The following is a 20,237-nucleotide window of genomic DNA, read 5'->3' as shown; positions in this document are numbered from 1 at the left end:
ATTATGACTGCATATCTTCTTTAAGTAGTCATTCATGCAGAAATACAGGTGGTATCAAAAGGTATGCAGACTTTCACAGCTATATGCACTGTTAAAAACACAATACATTACAAGAGCAATGTTCCAACCTGTAGTAGAGGGATGAAATCTTCTTGTTCCAGGTAATGGCAGCCTGGTTTGGCCAGCAAGTAAACAAACTTGGATGCATCATCATAGCAGCTGTGCAATAACCTGTGAAAAATAATTAGGGCAGAAACTCTCAATTCAATTGCACATAGATTTAAAAAGCACTAACTTTGTGTTGACATGAAACGTCAACTGGTGCTCACTTACTTTCTCCATGTTGCAATGAATGAGTGAACAGAAACAAAACCTGTCCTCTCTCCACCAGCGCAAATAAACAATGATGCTTTCCAATAGAGTGGACAACCGCATGCCTGGGAAAAGACACAAATGAATTGTAGTTTTTTCAATGGAATTGACACGGATGATGCAAAAGCATGGAAATACATAAAAGCAACAAATAACATATTTTATCACATCACAATATTACTTTTAAGACTTAAAATATTTTTTTGTCTAATAATCATAAAATCTCTTTAAAGATTTGGCTCATGTAAAACTCCAAATTCCAAATCTTTATGACTTTTTTTCTTCTGTGGAACACATAAGTAGGTGTTAGGCAGAATGACAGCCTCAGTCACCATTCACTTTCATTACATATTTTTTGGTGACTGAGGCTAACATTCTGCCTAACATCTACTTTTATGAACACAAAAGAAAGAAAGAAAGTAAATTGTCATTTTTCTGTAAAGAATATATCCAAATGTCTAATTCTCTAACTTCTGGATGCAGCTTACATAAAGTTTATTCTGTTTATTAATATTAAAAGATGTGAAAGGATAAAATAGGATATTGATATAAGATAAAATGACATCCTTCATTTTGCAGTGGGAATGCAATTTGGCATGTGTCAGCATTAATTTTCAGAGCTATTAACCAAGATTATTGAAAACAGATTAGAGATGATCAATAACATTCTTTAAACAAAACCTTTCACAATTCATATGCACCTTCGCAATCTTCCCCATCTCATATATGTCAGCTTTCTCCTCCTCAAACTCTGTGAAGGCTGCCTCAATTTTGGCAATGGCCTCGTCATAGTTGGCAGCACAGTTTGGAAGGCCTTTGGGGAAGTAGAAGCGTGGAATGTTTATGGAGGAGGGTGGGGTAGTGATCACAGCTTTGGCTGGTGGAGGGCTGGGCGGCCGTGGGGTTGGCGAGGAAGGTGCAGGTGCAAGAGTTGGAGGAGGTGTTCCAGGTTTCTTCTCTGGCTGGATCTTTTGAGAAACAGAGAGAGACAATGTGAGTGAGTGAGAAATAAGGAATCTTGCCTCAGAGCTCCCTGGGTGCAATAACTGTTTATGGTAAGTTAAGAGTTACTTCAATAAATACCTATGAGTAACAACAACCAGGCAAGTGTGACACCAAGCAAACCAAACTAACCATACAGCATTTACACTTTAACTTTTAAAGAGATACAAATTCTTCATCATATACTCAACCTCATTTTATACCAAACCCATTTGACTTTCTTCCTTCTGTGAAACACAAAAGGAGATTTGAAGTCATTATTCACTATGCAATTAAAGTGAATGGTGACAGAGGTATTTTTCCTAACATCTTCGTGTTCCATAGAGGACAGAAAGTTACACAGGTTTGGAATGACATGAGGGTTAGGAAATTACTTTCATATTTTGTGTGAACTATCCCATTAAGTTCCCATCCATTTGTCCATATGAATACATTTGCATGCCATTTCTCTTGTGCATTGCAGTAATGGGCAAGTCAATTTAAGTATGAATAAATTCTATTGAAATTCTATTGTTTTATCGGCAATAAAACATACTTTGTATACATAGTACCCATCGTCTTAGAAGTGTTTACTTTAGCACCAGAATATCCTAAGTACATGTATCAATGTCATGTGGTGTCATATGACCAGGTAATGACCAGGAATTTAATATCTGTGTGTATTGTGTTAACTTTAAAGATTGCTATGCAATCATTATCATTTACCACTGTACCCAAAGTCATGCAGACTTTGAGAGCTGAATGACATTTTCTCCAAGTACTTGCTGTGTGATGATCTATTCACAGTCATAGATTGAGGTGGATTATCAGTAAAAACCAAAGCTGGCCTTATTAACTTTCCTGCCAATGTGGTGACAAGAACTCATCAGGAGTGATTAGATATATATTTGCCATCCAGCCTCTCTGCCTCCACCAAAATAACCCCAAGTCTTGATTTCAGGGTGTTTATATATTATATTCAGCATATATTTCCATCTATAATTTCCTCTTGATAAACTGTTGCGATCTGAACAGGGCATCTTGGTCTTAACAAATGCTGCAATATTGATTTCTCTTAGTTGATTGGACAGTAAATAATTGGGACACATTGTACTGAGTCTCAAAACATTGCATGCATAGTCTACTTTACAGGCCGGACAATGATAACAGTCATAAAACACAGCTTATGTCCATATACTTGAAATTTCTTTGCAGAAAGGACCTCGCAGTATCAAGGTTAAACCTCTAATAACAAGTTGTGGAAATGTCCAACACATTCTATACATAGTCTTGACATTCTGTTTTATTCTAGTCTCATGGCAAAAACCTAGAGTCCCAAAGCACACTTAAGACCACGTATTTCTGCACAGCACAGTCAAATTGTCAACCAAGCTGTTGCAATTCAATTGAATTTTGGAGGTCTCCATTCTAGGCCTGCATGCACTAAGTATTGAACAGAACAGCTGTGGCACAAGCCTTGCCCTTACACTCCCTCCCCCTCCTCGAAGCTCCTGTACGCAACACTTGGACACTGTATTCCTGCCCAGCCTCACCCCTACACCCCCCTTCCATGGTCCTATTAATAAACACATTGGTATCTGCCTGTGAATAGTTTGTCTTGCCTGGCATGTAAGAGTTAGCCACAGCATTCTTTGTTGAAATACAGAGGCTGGCTACTGACCTGGGCTTGCTGGAAAGACTTGAGCCTTTTCTTGAATCGTGATGGGAGGACAAAGTCACAGCCACGGGCCAAAAAGGCCAGTTCCCCCCGGAAGTCGGGATCCTCCCTCAACGAGGCCTCCTTGATCATCATATTGGCAATGTCAAATGGATTAAAAAAGTGATAAAAGAGAAAAAGCCCAAAATGAAACAAACAAGCTATTCCTACGTCCTCAGTGACTTCCGTTAAGGAGGGTCAACTTCCGTTCAGGAGCTTGCAGAGAACTCCTTTCTGGCCAGTGTCCCTCAAACACTTTTTCTCCTCGCAGTAAGCTCACTCACACACACACTTTAAAACTCTCATTTGCCAGGTTTTGTCCAGGGATGTAAGGTGAATGCGTCTTGGTGCATGGAAGAAGTCCTAGGATCTTGCCTACTAGTGTGACAACTGGAATCCAGGAGCATTGTACCAAGGAGGCCAGGCCGTCAGCCTCCCAATTGCCTTTGAAAACTACAAAACACAAATCTCAACTCAAGTCCATTGCCAATGGGTTTCCAGCCCAGCGAAACATGAGCCACTCTGGGGTCTGCCTCCTAGACCAGTCCCCTCTCTACCCTGTCCTGTCCTGATGAGCAGGGGGCTGAACGCAGCGATAAAGAGGGGAGGGGGATCAGCTGTGTCAAATGTCTTTGGTGCACATTTGTGTATGGGTGAGCAAGTTGAATTATGGGAATGGAAGCCCCCTCCCATCACCAAACAGAAAGGCTAAAGTTAGCCAGAGCACAGATGAAGTGCAAATTGATGTTGATTAAGACTTTGTTTACGCACAGAGCAAGGCAGAGAGAGAGAGAGAGAGAGAGAGAGAGAGAGAGAGAGAGAGAGCACACACACACACACAGAGAGAGAGCGAGAGAGAGAGAGAGAGAGAGAGGATATAGCATAGATGGCCAGGCCCCCCAATATACAGCACCCAAGGGTTCATGGGGTGCACTTTGGGAGTATTAGGGGAGTCTGAAATGTTTCAGGGCACTGCTCCCACAGCATAATAACATTAATATCTACAGACCTTCCACTTTGCTCTCCAAACTTTAACTGCAACTGACTCACATTCCCACTGAATCAACAACTCCATAAGCAAAAGTTTTTTCTAAATATTCATCAACCCAATAATCCTGTCCCCTTAGAAATTAATAAGAAAGTCATTAAACAAAAATGATCAGTAAATGTTTATTTACATAAATAGTACTATAAATAAATATATAATGGGGTTCAAAAGCCTGAGACGTAAGTCTAGGGCAATAACTAATCGATAACAATAAATCATGAAAATGATCAACAACAAATTTCATAATCAAGAAAGAATTTGTGTACTTCTGCAGAACATTACACCACTGTAAGTTTTCATTACACCAGGGAGGGGGGCGGGACTGGGCTGGAATGTCGCATGCCCGGTCCCCAATCGTGGTGATGGAGCACGCGATGGATAAAGGCGGCCGGTGCCAACGGTTCGTGAGAGAGAGAATTACGGGCATGTCCGTCATGTGTGTGTTTTGGTTTTAAGTTTTCATTAAATTATTATTTATATTGACAAGCTGGTTCTCGCCTCCTCCTTGCCCATCTTAACCCCTTTACATTGGTGCCGAAACCCGGGAAGGTGGAGGGATGCCCGTCGCAGCGTCCTCGAAACTACCATCCACCCAGGGGAGCGCCGCTGCCATCTGCCGGGTGACGGGGTAGCCCGACCGCCAGGACGCGGAGGGGTAGAGGGAAGACCACCGACCATGAGGGGAAGAGGGAAGCAACTCCCCGACCGCCTGGAGCGGTAGGGCCGCTGCCAGGGGCAGAGGAGTGTCCCCACGTGCCGCCAGAAAAGCGGAGGGGCGTTCTGTCCGCTGGGCGTCTGAGGTTTGACTCCGGTTCGCCCGGAGAGGAGTGGCTGTTGTCCGCCGGAGATGTGGAGGAGTGTTCGAGGACCACGCGACGGTACATCAGAGAACCAGTGAGTGAGCTTTTTCTCTCGCTCTCCTCTCTCTCTCTCTTCTGCACCGTGTTGTCCTTTTCCCTCCTCTATTTATTTTTTTGTTTTTGTTGTTTTCCCCTCCTGTCTCCTCCCAGGTCGAGGACGGTGGGGATAACCTGACGGGGCACAAAGCACGGGGGGTGTATGTCATGCTGGTGGCACCCTGGCCTGAGGTAACGCCGGTATGAGTGTGGAGTGGAGGGGGGCGGGGCCGGGCTGGAATGGCGCACGCCATTCTTCCCCATGATTGTGAATTCAACTGAACCAGACTGAGAGACCATTTAAAGGCTCAGGAACCCTTTGCAGGTGTTTAGCTGATTAGAGTGTGACACTTTGAGCCTACAATACTGAACCTTTTCACAATATTCAAATTTTCTGAGATTCTGAATTTGGGGTTTTCATAAGCTGTAAGCCATAATCATCAAAATTATATCAAATAAAGGCTTGAAATATCTTACTTTGCTTGTAATGAGTCTACATAATATATTAGTTTCACCCTTTAAGTTGAATTACTGAAATTAATGAACTTTTGCACGATATTCAAATTTTTCGAGTTTCACCTGTATATACCTCAAATAAGTTCACACACTCCTAATTTCCCATACTGCCCTTCTTTTGGATCCAACCCACAACCTTCATGTAAACAGTCAAGATACTTAACTGCTAGTCAACTTACCACTTAACCTGCTGCTTGAACTAAAAAATAGAGAACTAAAAAGGTATGGTGACACCTAGTGCCTGTGTGTACTAATGATCCAAGATTTCTCTTTCCAGAAATCCACACAGCTGTGGAAGGAAAAAGCAGAGGTAATGCAGACGGGGTGAGCTGATCCCTTTGCGTAACTAAGCTCTAACGGACAGAAGATCTTCTCTCCTTTCCTTTAAGCCTTATAAATAACACCCGCTGTACAGGAGGCCTCCTGACATTTCAGCAGCACATAGCAATCCCTGGATTCCCTGCTCTGTCTCTGACAGCTGTTAGGAGAATATCAAATACATCAAGATTCCACTTTGGGCAGGGCAGAGGGACATGAAGAGCTAACACCATTAGGCTGCTCCACAGCAAAGGCAGGCCATTGGAGGGGTTGAAGGGATATTAACGTTAGTTCCAAGTGCATGTAATGAGACACTTATTCTTGTGTTCACCATTTCTTTGCCAGAAACAACAAACCAGCTGTAAATAGAATATTAATACATTCATCTTTCATGAAACTAGCAACCACAGCACCAGGTTATAGTTAGCATGGTTCTGGCTCGCAATGTTTTCAAGTGCACTTGGCATTTAGTCCATACCGTGGACTGAAAAGAATGGCAGGAAACTAAAGGGGAAAAAGGAGTGTAATGGGAAATTATGCAGTTCTAAACCAAACCTGCATCCCCACAGGAGCACCATGAATCTTATGAGTCAAATGAGCATGAATGCTATAGCTGCATCATGGTCATCAGCCAATTTTTGCTCCCATGACTGTTTATTGCTCTGGGTCCCTAAACATTTTTTTTTTCAAGTAAAGTGAGGTGAGGAATGCAGCTTGGTGGACAGTGCACATGTGATCATGCATTTATTGGTGGTGCAGGTGACCCTTCATTTTCTGATCCTACCAATATTTCAAAATGTTATATTCCTCTGTATCATCAAAATTCTTTTATCGCAATTTTTTTATCTCTTAATTGTTCTTATTTAATCTAATTCCAAATGGCTTATCATACCTCTTAACTCTATTTTAACTGATTTACATGAACCAATGCACTCATATGGCCTGAGCCACTTTGTGGTTTAAGATGAATTTTTATTGTGATATAAAATACATTTAATGCATTACAATTTAATACATATCGTAGAGTGCATCAAAATAGATAAAAATTATCACAAATGACCTCAGATGTCAACCAGCAGATGGGTCTTGTGTTCCACATATCAGGTCAAACTAACCACGTGAGTTATAAAAGGAGGATCAGGCACACTGTGTCTGAAGAAAACAATCCTGCAGCTTGTGTATTTTTAGTTGATTACATTTCTTGCGAAGTCATAATGCCTGACAAATCATGGTAGAATGCCAAGAAACACTAGAGCACGCCAGGCCTTTAGTGTCCTCCAATGCTGAACAATATAAATCCTAGAGTGTCACCTTGCTTGTTCTGGAACCCAAGCTACATTCAAAACACTTTCACTGAAAGTTCCCCCTCCATCGTTGGCATAAACTCCCAGCCTTGTGCAGTGCCAGCTAAGAAATTCTTAATCTCTCGGCCTGAATGTGTGGATGTGTGAACTGAGGTCAACGCAATCACAACAGATGGAATGCGTCAGTGTATGTGTGGAACATTCAGATAGAATTAGATACCATAACTATGTTACACCTTTGCAATCATTCGTTTCCTAGAGCTACTCATTGCTAATTAAAGTAGGTTCTATATGTTTAATAGAAGACCAACTGGCTATATTAATCAAAAATACAGAGGTTACAAAAGGACACAAATAATTTTGCAAGTTTTCTGAAATTTCTGTTCAGTTCCAAACAATTTATAGAAAATGCCAGATGCATAGCATCAGCATTAATCATTTCAAATTTGGGAATTTGAGCTGTCGGTCTCAAATGGTCAGGGGCAATTGAAAACAAAAAAAACTGAAAAACCACACCAAGCTATACGATAAAGTGCTACAGCAACTGACCACTTTTTCAGCAGACTGGGTTCCGGATGCATATATATTTTAAATCTTTGGTAACACTTTACAATAAGACTCTATTTGTTAACATTTCTAAATGCATTAGGTATTATGAACGAAGAGTGAACAATATTTTTTTTTTTAACAGCATTTATATTTCTAGGTTATTGTTAAAGAGTTTAACAATAAAAAAAGTTTAAAAACACAATTTTTCATTGTTAGTTCATGTTAGTTTATTATGTATTATCTAATGTTTACATATACAACTTTTAATGTTAAAAGTTTATCAATATACACTCACCTAAAGGATTATTAGGAACACCTGTCCAATTTCTCATTAATGCAATTATCTAATCAACCAATCACATGGCAGTTGCTTCAATGCATTTAGGGGTGTGGTCCTGGTCAAGACAATCTCCTGAACTCCAAACTGAATGTCAGAATGGGAAAGAAAGCTGATTTAAGCAATTTTGAGCGTGGCATGGTTGTTGGTGCCAGACGGGCCGGTCTGAGTATTTCACAATCTGCTCAGTTACTGGGATTTTCACGCACAACCATTTCTTGGGTTTACAAAGATTGGTGTGACAAGGGAAAAACATCCAGTATGTGGCAGTCCTGTGGGCGAAAATGCCTTGTTGATGCTAGAGGTCAGAGGAGAATGGGCCGACTGATTCAAGCTGATAGAAGAGCAACTTTGCCTGACATAACCACTCGTTACAACCGAGGTATGCAGCAAAGCATTTGTGAAGCCACAACACGCACAACCTTGAGGCGGATGGGCTACAACAGCAGAAGACCCCACCGGGTACCACTCATCTCCACTACAAATAGGAAAAAGAGGCTACAATTTGCAAGAGCTCACCAAAATTGGACAGTTGAAGACTGGAAAAATGTTGCCTGGTCTGATGAGTCTCGATTTCTGTTGAGACATTCAGATGGTAGAGTCAGAATTTGGCGTAAACAGAATGAGAACATGGATCCATCATGCCTTGTTACCATTGTGCAGGCTGCTGGTGGTGGTGTAATGGTGTGGGGGATGTTTTCTTGGCACACTTTAGGCCCCTTAGTGCCAATTGGGCATCGTTTAAATGCCACGGCCTACCTGAGCATTGTTTCTGACCATGTCCATCCCTTTATGGCCACCATGTACCCATCCTCTGATGGCACTTCCAGCAGGATAATGCACCATGTCACAAAGCTCGAATCATTTCAAATTGGTTTCTTGAAAATGACAATGAGTTCACTGTACTAAAATGGCCCCCACAGTCACCAGATCTCAACCCAATAGAGCATCTTTGGGATGTGGTGGAACGGGAGCTTCGTGCCCTGGATGTGCATCCCACAAATCTCCATCAACTGCAAGATGCTATCGTATCAATATGGGCCAACATTTCTAAAGAATGCTTTCAGCACCTTTTTGAATCAATGCCACGTAGAATTAAGGCAGTTCTGAAGGCGAAAGGGGGTCAAACACAGTACTAGTATGGTGTTCCTAATAATCCTTTAGGTGAGTGTATGTTAAAATTAACATTAACCATGATTAATAAGTTCTGCAAAAGTATTGTTCATTGTTAGTTCATCATTAGTTCAAGGTGCTATAAGTGATTTGTTCATGGAAAATTATGCAGAAACTCTGGAAAATATTAATTAAATAAGTGAGATATCTCACTGGTCTGTGTCAGCACTAGACTCATAACATAAACATAAAAGTGTCCATGGGCTGCAGTCTCTGACGCTTACTGCCTGCCAAAAATGTTGTGCGTTCTCAAATTAACTCACAACTATACAACATTATTGCATAGTCGCAGTGAATAATTGAGGCTCAATCCCATTTTCATGCCATATTGTTCATAACAGTTCTTAGTTGAGGGCGCTATTTTGCTGCTGTTGTTTTTGACAACCGCTTCTGCTTGGTGTTGGTCTCAATTTGAAGTATTTAGCTGGCTGGATTCTGAAACAGTTTCTGGGTGCTGAGGGAAAGAGGGGCATGTCAATGCTAGGATGTGAGTGCATTCGCTGAGACTAACAGTGTTGTTCAACACTGGGAAACCCTATGAGCAAGTTGGGACAGTTAATACTTCCAGCCCCCTTCCCTTCAGCTCCCAGAGTCACACCTGTCTGCCTGCTAATGCCGGTCAGCTTGTTCTAGGACGCACTGTAACAGTGCCCGGTCTCTCCATGGCTCGGCAGGTGCTGAGTGTGTTATTGCACTGACAGGAGCCAGACTCATCCCACCTGTCTCCTTCCCATCATACCAGACACTGTGCAAACACCAGCACCACGCTGAGTCTTCAATTAACAGTGAATCCTTTCTACAGGATGCCAGAGCTATCAGAGTGCTATAAAGGTGTCATCTTCTGGTCCCCAAAGGTCCATTGCCATGACCTATAAAAATGATTATCTCTTTAACCTTTAAGAGATACTTTTGGAGCAGTGTGTTTCCAGGATTTGGTGGTCAACTCATAGTATAGGCCGTAATGATGCAGTATAGTTAAACAGACTGAGAATCCAGCTGAATTAGCTGCGTTGGAGGGTATAATAATGTTTTCATTCCATCAATTTTCAGCAGGTCTCAGTTGCACAGTTTTGGGATGCCATTGCCAGCTGAAGCCTGATGCGCCCTCGTCCCCCGCACCCCTCTCCCGTTATGATGTCCCAATGTGTGATTGGCAATGTGACATGGACCTGGGTTCCTTAGAGTAATTGGAGGGAGCTCTTTACTCCAAATACTAAGAAAAAGTGCATAGCTGCCTAATTCCAGCTATTCAGAGATTAATTTCAGCTTTCAAAGCTATGCTTAGAGTTTTGATTTATGACACAGCAAGTGCAGCACAGGCCACTGAGACTGAAGTAGGATGGGGCACTGAGGAGGAGCACAGTTATATTAGATCCTTTCTGAAACTGATGAGACGAGATGGCAGTAAGAAGACAGATTGAGTATGACTACATTTCAGGACTTATTTCTATTTGATTTCATACTCCTTATGAATAACGTGCAAATTGTATAGCCTTATAATATGATTATTTGACATTTTTGCATAAATTATATCTATTAATTTATTAATATTAAATTAAAGAGAACAAAATAAGTGAGGGTTTTTTGTTCATGAACTAATGTTTTGAGTGATCAAATCGATCTCGTTGACTTCCATAGACTAAATCAAATTTCAGCATATTTATGGATCTACTGAATGACTGAAAGTGTCTAAATTTGGCATCTGAGTCAATCTCATTTACAGCAAGTAAAGAAAGAGGCCGGATGAAATCCTCTTATATTGTATTTGTTGACTTGCAAATTTTAATAAAGGATAATAAGACTTGTTTTGGTCGTGACTGACTGTGTTTTTTGTGAATCAGTTAAATCAATGATTCGGTTACATATAAAATATGCTCATTTGTCACCATCTGCAGTAAAGATATGCAGAAATGATTACTAAACAAATCCCTGAACGATTCTGTACAAATATATTCAGTAAACGGATTCAAGACACGAGTCACTGGGATGAATCAACATCCCCACGACTAAAAAAAGTTAAGCGTTCCAGATCCACACGAGGTACACCCATTGTATTCACCAAACAAAACTGAAATTAGCTTGAAACACAGATTCTGAATACCAGAACACTACCTAGTAAAGGTCAGGATCATGGCACCACTTTTAACTTTGTCTGCCTTGTAACTGAACAGCAAATCAAATGTCAATAAGTCAAGTTTTTTAAAACTTTCATTCTTTTGCCAATCATGATTATGATGGATGATACATAGAAAATCATGAATTGAATGTCTGTACATTACAGAAAATCAGTACCAGAGCATGTTTTGTAACACAGAAGATGTACCACATTGCATTTCACAATGTGACATACCTAGGGATAAAATATCGATATATCAATATTGATCTGCACTATTTTTATCTATACATTTTTGAGGCATGAATTTGTTAACATTAACCAACATTTAAATTAGAAGCCTAATTTGTAATCTTTCAATTCACTGCCAGTTGCATTCCATTCAATGTAGTCTCATGCCATTCCGGATATGTATGACTTTCTTTCTTCAGCGGAACATAAAATAAGATTTTTAGAAGTATATCTCAGCTCAGTAGATCTATACAATGCAAGTGAATGGGTGCCACAATTTTGAAGCTCCAAAAATATCATAAAAAAATATATCATAAGTCATCATAAAAGTAATCAATATGACTCTAGTGGAGAAATCCATGTATTCAGAAGCAATATGATAGGCGGGATGAAAAACAGATCAATATTTAAGTCCTTTTTTACTAAAATTCCCCTCCCTGCTCAGTCAATCTCCACTTTAACTTTCACTTTAACATTCTTCTTCTTGTGTTTTTGGTGATTCACATTCTTTATGCATATGCCTCCAACTAGGCAGGGAGAAGAATTTCTAGCAAAAATGGACTTACATATTGATCTGTTTCTCACCTACACCTATCATATCGCTTCTGAAGATATGGATTTAAACTGTGGAGTCATGTGGATTACAATTATCCTGCCTTCATTTGCTTTTAGGAATGTCTAAATTTTGGAACCCATTCACTTGCATTGTGAGGACATACAGAGATTAGATATTCTTAAAAAATACTTAATATGTATTCTGCAGAAGAAAGAAAGTCATACACATCAGGGATGGCATGAGGGTGAGTAAAAGATTAGAGAAATGTCATTTTTGGGAGAACTATTCCTTTAAAAGTGACACAGATGTGTTTGCAGATTAGTGTATGAAACTGGTGTAACTGTGCAAACTGAACGATTAGAAATTACCACGTTTATTATGCCCTTTCTCTGCGTGTAGCCTTTAATATATCTTTTATTCAAACTGTCAAACCACAAAAAGACATACTTGTAACTGAAAATACATTGTATAAGCTCGATGAAAGATATTTATAAACAATATATCATCCAGTAATGACTAGAGTAATAATGATAATGATTTGGGTCAATTTTAATGGAAAACTATGCATGTTGAACTCATGTTGAATTTTAGAATGTAACATGTCGTCCATCAGACTGCATGGTCCACTTTAATTTGCCCTGCAGCTCACACTTTATCACACTTTGTTAAGTTGTTTTGAGAAATATGTTTTAAAAACAAAGACTATTGTGTAACAAGCAACCATATTTATATCAGAAAAATCTATCGACAACCATCTGGAAAATCTTCTGATTATCGATACGTGATAACGGCATCAATCCCAAGCCTAATGTCTACCATGAATATATTTTAGGTACTAACAATGCAATTTGCAATTTCCTTCATCAAGTTGATAAAGTAATATCCAGATCTAAGTTACATGATTACACATAGTAACCAATCAACACTACCATATTAGCCATTCACACAGTATTAAAGCAAACTGTTGCTAATAGCACATAAACTTGTCTCTACACATATAACTCCGTTATATCATGTTGAACCCAAACAGTGCAGTCGGAGTGACTGGGAGCAGATGGCAGAGGCCGTCTATCTTTCTCCACTGCCGAACAGAGAGAGAGACACTAGTACTGGACAGCACATCACCGCCTCACCCCACCTTCTCTCACTTGCTTTGACGCATGAGTGACTGCCATGTGTGTAAAACGATCCCCAAAGATAAAGCTTCTAATTTGGAGTTTATTTCTGCAGCAGGCACTGGGCAGACTTCAAAAACACATACAAATACCCCACCCCCACCACACACACACTTAAACATCCACTTCAACACACACCACTGTTTCCATCTGAGTGCTTGAAAATAGCACTGCCAAATGCCATTACCATAGCGATTACCCTTTACCTGGACTTATGCTTAGCTCTGTGGAATGTGGGGGCATGAAAGAGGCCTTATTTCCTCACACTCACTCGGCAGTGAGCTGAATCGAGGAAGTGGATTTTATGAGGGCCTATTCTATTCCAGGCTAGTTTTTCTCTAAGAAAAGCCACACAGTGGAGCCACTGAAAGAAGTACTATTAAATGACAGCTCACAAAGGTAGGGCCATGGAGGATGGGATGAGTTTTCAAAAGCAGAATATTTCAAATGAACTTCTAATTCAGTTAGACATCTCTGACTTTGAGCATTTACACTGTACTCCTGTTAGAACTAAAGAGGAAATGTTAAATAAACCCCACAGGCGGCGCAAGTGACATCTGTTTATATGCTTCTCATGCATAAAATATTTTGACATTTAAGGATACTTTTTTGTTAATGTTTCCATCTGTCACATAAATATAATTATAATACGATCAATAAAATTTCACTAATGATATACCTTAAAATTAATACATGTTTAAATATACAGTATTAGTAAACAAAAGTCTGAGACCACATGTTTTTAATTTAAACCTGAAAATAAGGACTTTAAACAATTAAAAACTCAAATTGTTATGCTGACAATATAATATGTAATGAAAATGTTTCTATTAATTTAAAAAAGAAGGCAAAATAGATTTTCACGGGTGGTCTTAGACTTTTGGACCCCACCATTTATATAATGAATTACTATTAATTATAATGAATAATATATAATTTATATGATGATTAGTTTCATATATATATATATATATATATAGCAGCCACCGATCAAAATCTTTTGCAGCACGCAGGGAATCACACATACACACTGCTACTCTTATGAATGAGTGCCTGCTCAGCCATTGAAGAATGACAGAGAGGCCTTTGGAGGGTGAGTTGTTGGCAATTCTAAACATTTATGAATTTAAACTTTCAGACATGTTGGAATTCACATGAATATGCCATTTGTTTTAAAAAATGTATGAATATTAAATTGCCCATTTTCTAGAGTCATTACGGTAGTAATTCTGGCTTGCACAGTGAGCAGGACGAGGATAAATAGGCTGCTAATGGGTATTAAAACGAATTAAACAACAAATAAACATGCAAATACAAATCTGAGTACACGTGATGTAATGTGAGTCGTGATAATCAGATGTTGTGTGGAGCGATAGAGACTGTTTGAGCGATTATGGGCGCTTCTAGCTTTACTCTCTTCAACATGAGCGCTCTCGATGTCAATCAAACATGCAATCAGATTAATGACACTATGCCATTAATAACAGATAAAACTGTTTAACCTTCAATAAGAGCACCGTGTCTTCACGCATTTGCTTAATAATTAGTGATTTGAATTGCAACAAAATGCCAAAGCAAGCAAACAAATCATAGATAGTAATGATTTCCCACTTGAGCAGTTTTAGAGCTTTAAATTTATATATTTTTGAAAGTATCTCTGCTGTGTGTGATGCTCTCGTGGTTTTTGGTTGCCAGTATGTCATAACGACCTTTTGATATTGACAATAGAACTACTCATAACTCTTTTCAATACAAATAAATGTTAGCAATTCACAATTAATGTAATTTTAATGTTATTTTGGTAACACTTAATAAAAAGGTTTAATTTCATTAACATTAGTTTATGCATTAGATATCATGAACAAACAATGAACAATATATTTTTACAGCATTTATTAATCATAATGTTAGTTAATAAAAATACAGTTGTTCATTATTAGTTCATGTTAGTTCATAGCGCATAATGTGCATTAACTAATACAACTTTTGATTTTCAAAATGTATTAGTATATTTTGTAACTAACATTAAGTTCATTAGTTTATGTTAACTACAGTAATGTTGTTAAATAATGTTAACAAATGGAACCTTTTCGTTAAGTGTTACCTTAATTTTACTGTGTGGGGCATAGACATATAACTGCAGCATAATTTGCAAAAATGTGGCAAATGGCACTCTAAGAAAGATTCGGTATCGGCCGATCTTAGTGTTATTATATATATATATATATATATATATATATATATATATATATATATACTCTGTATATAGAAACAGCTTTCTCTAGAAACTCATCAACCAATCATTGTTGAGGAATGAAGTTTATACAATGCTTGAAATTGAAGATTGAAAAAACTGAAGATTTTATACAAAGGTGTACACTACAGTCTTCAAAGACAAAGTACAACTGGCTCTAACAAGGACAGAAAGAGATGTGGAAGGCCAGATGTACAACTAAACCAGATGATAAGTACATTAGAGTCTCTTGTTTGAGAAATAGATGCCTCACATGTCCTTTTTTGTCTTAATGTCCCTCACAACAGACAATTGGAAAACAGTGTTATGGATCTTAACCCCATTGAGCTTTTGTGGGATCAGCTAGGCTGTAAGGTGCATAAGAAGTGCCCGACAAGACAGTCACATCTATGTCAAGTGCTACAGGAAGCGTGGAATGAAATGTCACCATTATCTGAGTATCTGCACACTGACAGCTAGAATACCAAGGATCTGCAAAGCTGTCATTGCTGCACATGGAGGATTTTTTGATGAGAACTCTGTTTTAAGAGAGAGCTCATCAAAAATAAAATTATAATTGTAATAGTAATTTTTTACGTTATTACATTTACATTTATGAATTTGGCAGATGCTTTTATCCAAAGCGACTTACAGTGCACTTATTACAGGGACAATCCCCCCGGAGCAACCTGGAGTTAAGTGCCTTGCTCAAGGGCCCAGCAGTGGCATCTTGGTGGTGCTGGGGCTTGAACCCCCAACCTTCTGGTCAGTAACCCTGAGCCTCAACCACTGAGCCACCACTGCCCCAAAGTAATGTCCTGACTATCAGAGGTGGGTAGTAATGCGCTACATTTACTCTGTTACATTTACTTGAGTAACTTTTTGAAGAAAAAAATACTTTGAGGAGGTTTAAAAGTTGGAACTTCTTACTCTCACTCAAGTAAATTTCTAATGAAATTTCTTCTTTATCATACGGGTTTGGAACAACATGATGGTGAATGATGACAGAGTTTACATTAATAATAATAATAATTCTGTAATACATGATAAATGTATATTATGTAATGGAATATAGGGGAGTTAACGTCTATTATGTCATTTGTGAAAGTAATGAATTTCTCACTACTTGAATACTCTCTTTTTTTTTTTTTTTGTTTATTGTTTGCCCACAATAGAAAAATTTACATTTACAGTATCACAACATAAAGTTATATTCGTATTACAGGGTGTACAGAACATAAAAGACAGGAATAAGTGAAAGAAATGAAAATAATAACAACCACAGATAAACAAGGTCACATTGACTTAAAGCATCCTTTAAATAGGAAGTCAAAGAAAATGAGCAGAAATTAGAAGTGGTCCGGTATGCCCGTTAAGGGAGTTCCTTTATATATTCCCAAAGGGGAGACCATATGAGCCAGAATCTGTCAGATTTGTTATGTTTATCGTAGGTGAGCTTTTCAAGTGGTAACCATGTAGCGATTTGTGATGTCCACATTTTAAAGGATGGAGCCTGTAATGCAGACCAAAGTAACAAAATGAATTTTTTAGCTAAGTATACCAGGACAACGAATAGTTGTAGTGCATCTTTTTTAAACAGACTGTTCACATTAAGATTCAATAAATACAAAGCTGGGGTCATCTCGAAGTGTAGTCCAAGAAGATCTTCCATCACACTATGTACTTTCTTCCAGTATAACAAAATTTTGTCACAGTACCAAAAACAATGCATGAATGTTCCTTTATCTTTATTACACTTGAAGCATAGGCCTGTAGCGTTGGTAAACATCCTCTTAATACGCATCGGTGTAAGATATATTCTATTGAAGAATTTGAAATTGAGCTCATGGATCCCAAGGGAGGTACATTTAGGGTACATGTTATCATATACGACAGTCCAGTCATTCTCTTCAATGGTTTGACCAATGTCCTTCTCCCAGACTTCCTTCAGTCCCAGCAAGGCAGAGGTGCAATTGCTAGACAAGATATCGTATGTCCTTGATATCGATCCCTTTAGACAGACTGGATTTAGTAAAATGTCTTCAATCTCTGTTATGTCCATTCTTAACTCTGCTTTATCTATCTTTAATTTAAAAAAATGTCGCAACTGAAGATATTTGTAAAAATCAGACTTTGGTAGTTTATATTGCTCCACAATCTGTTGGAAAGACTTTAGAGTTCCCTCTGAATATAGACAAGAAATTTTTGAGATTCCCAATTTCAGCCATGTTGAAAGCCCAATATTCTGTAATGTTAAGGGGAAATCAGGGTTGAAAGATAGTGGAGAAGACAAGGAAAGAGAGGCGGGTATTTTAAAATATGATGTAATATTTATCCAGGCTCGAAGAGTGTTTGCTATGGTGTAATGTTCCAAAATATTTTTTAGCTTTGTATAATTCTTAACTAATGGTAGAAATCGAATTGGTAGTGGTGTGCAAGTTGCTGCTTCCATATTATACCAGATAGAATTGGTCCTCTCACTGCACCAACTAATCATATTTTTTATCTGGGCTGCCCAATAATATAACTGAAGATTTGGCAAGGCAATTCCACCCTTGTCCTTTGGCTTCATTAGTTTGGAAATTTTGATCCGAGGCATTTTATTATTCCAAATAAACTTTGAAAGGTGTTTATTGAAGTCTTTGAAAAATGAACTTTTTAAATAACTAGGTATAGATTGAAATAAATATAAAAGCTTGGGAAGGATATTCATTTTAATTACATTTATTCTCCCTAGAAATGAAATCGGAAGTAAACACCAGGTTTTCAAATTGACCTTGATTTTTTCTATAAGAGGGGTATAATTATTGTTTATAAGATCATTAAGTGAAGCTGTGATAAAAATACCAAGATATCTAAAGCCTTCGTCTGATATTTGGAAAGGGGAGATTAATTTTAGGTGTTCTAAATAGGAGATATTTAAAGGTAATGCAATGGATTTTGAAAGATTTATTTTATAGCCAGAGAGACTACTGTAGTAAGAAATACATTCCAATAATACAGGAATAGACTGGTCTGGTTTAAACATAAATATTAATACGTCATCAGCATACAATGATGCGCGATGGTCTTCTCCTCCCACTGTAATGCCATGGAAATTTTTGCTCTGTCTAATAAGTTCTACTAGGGGTTCAATGACTAGAGCAAAGAGCAAAGGTGAAAGGGGGCAACCCTGCCTTGTGCCTCTCCCTATGCAGAATGAAGCTGAAGTGAGACTGTTCGCGACCACTGCAGCCTTAGGATTAGAGTAAAGCAACTCCACCCATCTGATAAAATTATCCCCTAGGTTAAATTTCCCAAGAGTGGCAAACAAAAAGTCCCACTCAACTCTGTCAAAAGCTTTTTCAGCATCAAGGGAGAGAACAAGTGCAGGGTGCCTTTCCTTTTGAACAAAATTAATAATATTTAACAGTCTGCGTATATTATCAGTGCCGTACCGCGATTTCACGAACCCTGTCTGATCTGGTTTAACAATCTTAGGTAAAATGCTCTCCAACCTACACGCCAGAACTTTAGCCAGTATTTTAGAGTCTGTATTGAGGAGACTTATTGGCCTATATGATGCACAGTCTTGTGGGTCTTTGTCCTTCTTAAGTATTAGGCAGATATTTGCCGTTTTCCAAGTTTCAGGTATTATACCTTCATCTAAAGCAGCTTGTAAAGCACGCATAAAAATATTAGAAAGTTCAGGCCAAAATGATTTATAAAATTCTGGGGGGAAACCGTCAGGTCCTGGTGATTTATTAGATGGCATTGAATGTATTGCAAGACCTCTTCTGAAGTTATAGATGAGTTAAGGTAATTTCGGTCTTAATCTGAAATAACTGGGAGAGAAATATTATTAAAAAAAGTTTCAAATTCTGATTGTGATGCACTGTTTTGTGAACAATATAGTGATTCATAATAAGTTTGAAATGCATCATTTATAAGTGCAGGATCATATGTAGTGATGCCATCTGACATCTTTAGAGACTTAATTATTCTCTCAGATTGATTCTTTTTTATCTGATATGCTAACAGTCTACTCGATTTATTTGCGTACTCATGATAATTTTGTTTGGAAAGAAACAGTAATTTTTTTATATGATTGGTGTGATCAAGATTTAGTTCGGCTCTAGCATGGCATAAAGCAGACCAGTTAGTTTGAGTGGGAGTTGTGCTATGTAAACGTTCTAATTTTTTTACTTCCCTTTCCAATTCTTGTCGTTTAGATATCATGGATTTTTTATGTGCAGCTGTATAGGAAATAATGTACCCCCGGATTGTAGCCTTAGCTGCATCCCACATTACAGCAGGGGTGACGGGTGAGTTTTTATTATCTGACCAATAGTTTTTTATTGAATCTCTAACTACATTACAAAATTTGGGGTCCGACAACATAGATGAATTCAGTTTCCATACCTTACTACTTGTTGTCGGAGTCCCTAATGTAATATCAATCTGAACCGGAGCATGATCTGAGATAGCAATTGAGCCAATTTGACTAAGAGATGTAAGATTAAAAGAAGTGGTTGGGATAAAAATATAATCAATTTTTCTTGAGTAAGAACCATGGGGATTGGAATAAAATGTGTAGTCTCTACTAAGAGGATTAAACCAGTCTCTTTGCAGTATTTTTTTCCTTTTGACCACATGTCCTAATCCCTTAACATTCCATGTCATAAACCTTCGAGCTCTGCATGATAATCAAGTGTGACCAAGTAATAGACTGTCAATGT

At 38.4% G+C, this 20,237-nt stretch overlaps 1 protein-coding gene across 2 annotated transcripts in view; it reads right to left on the bottom strand.

Annotated features, from left to right (window-relative positions):
- Nucleotides 1-20,237, bottom strand: part of LOC127649559 (serine/threonine-protein phosphatase 2A regulatory subunit B'' subunit alpha-like) — a 49,212-nt gene that overhangs the window by 10,680 nt on the left and 18,295 nt on the right. Inside the window, exons 1-4 of one of the 2 annotated variants that reach the window (XM_052134717.1) lie at nucleotides 3,035-3,666; nucleotides 1,074-1,340; nucleotides 334-437; nucleotides 129-231 (exon numbers count right to left, since the gene is read on the bottom strand). In XM_052134717.1, the coding sequence (XP_051990677.1) occupies nucleotides 129-231; nucleotides 334-437; nucleotides 1,074-1,340; nucleotides 3,035-3,166 (606 nt within the window). In that variant the 5' untranslated portion in view covers nucleotides 3,167-3,666. Of the gene's footprint in view, nucleotides 1-128; nucleotides 232-333; nucleotides 438-1,073; nucleotides 1,341-3,034; nucleotides 3,667-20,237 lie in introns of those variants that run through there. The other variant, XM_052134716.1, reaches the window with a different exon arrangement.

The sequence above is a fragment of the Xyrauchen texanus genome, chromosome 9 (genome assembly GCF_025860055.1).
Source record: "Xyrauchen texanus isolate HMW12.3.18 chromosome 9, RBS_HiC_50CHRs, whole genome shotgun sequence".
Classification (NCBI taxonomy): domain Eukaryota; kingdom Metazoa; phylum Chordata; class Actinopteri; order Cypriniformes; family Catostomidae; genus Xyrauchen; species Xyrauchen texanus.
This window is presented reverse-complemented; position numbering and strand designations above follow the sequence as displayed.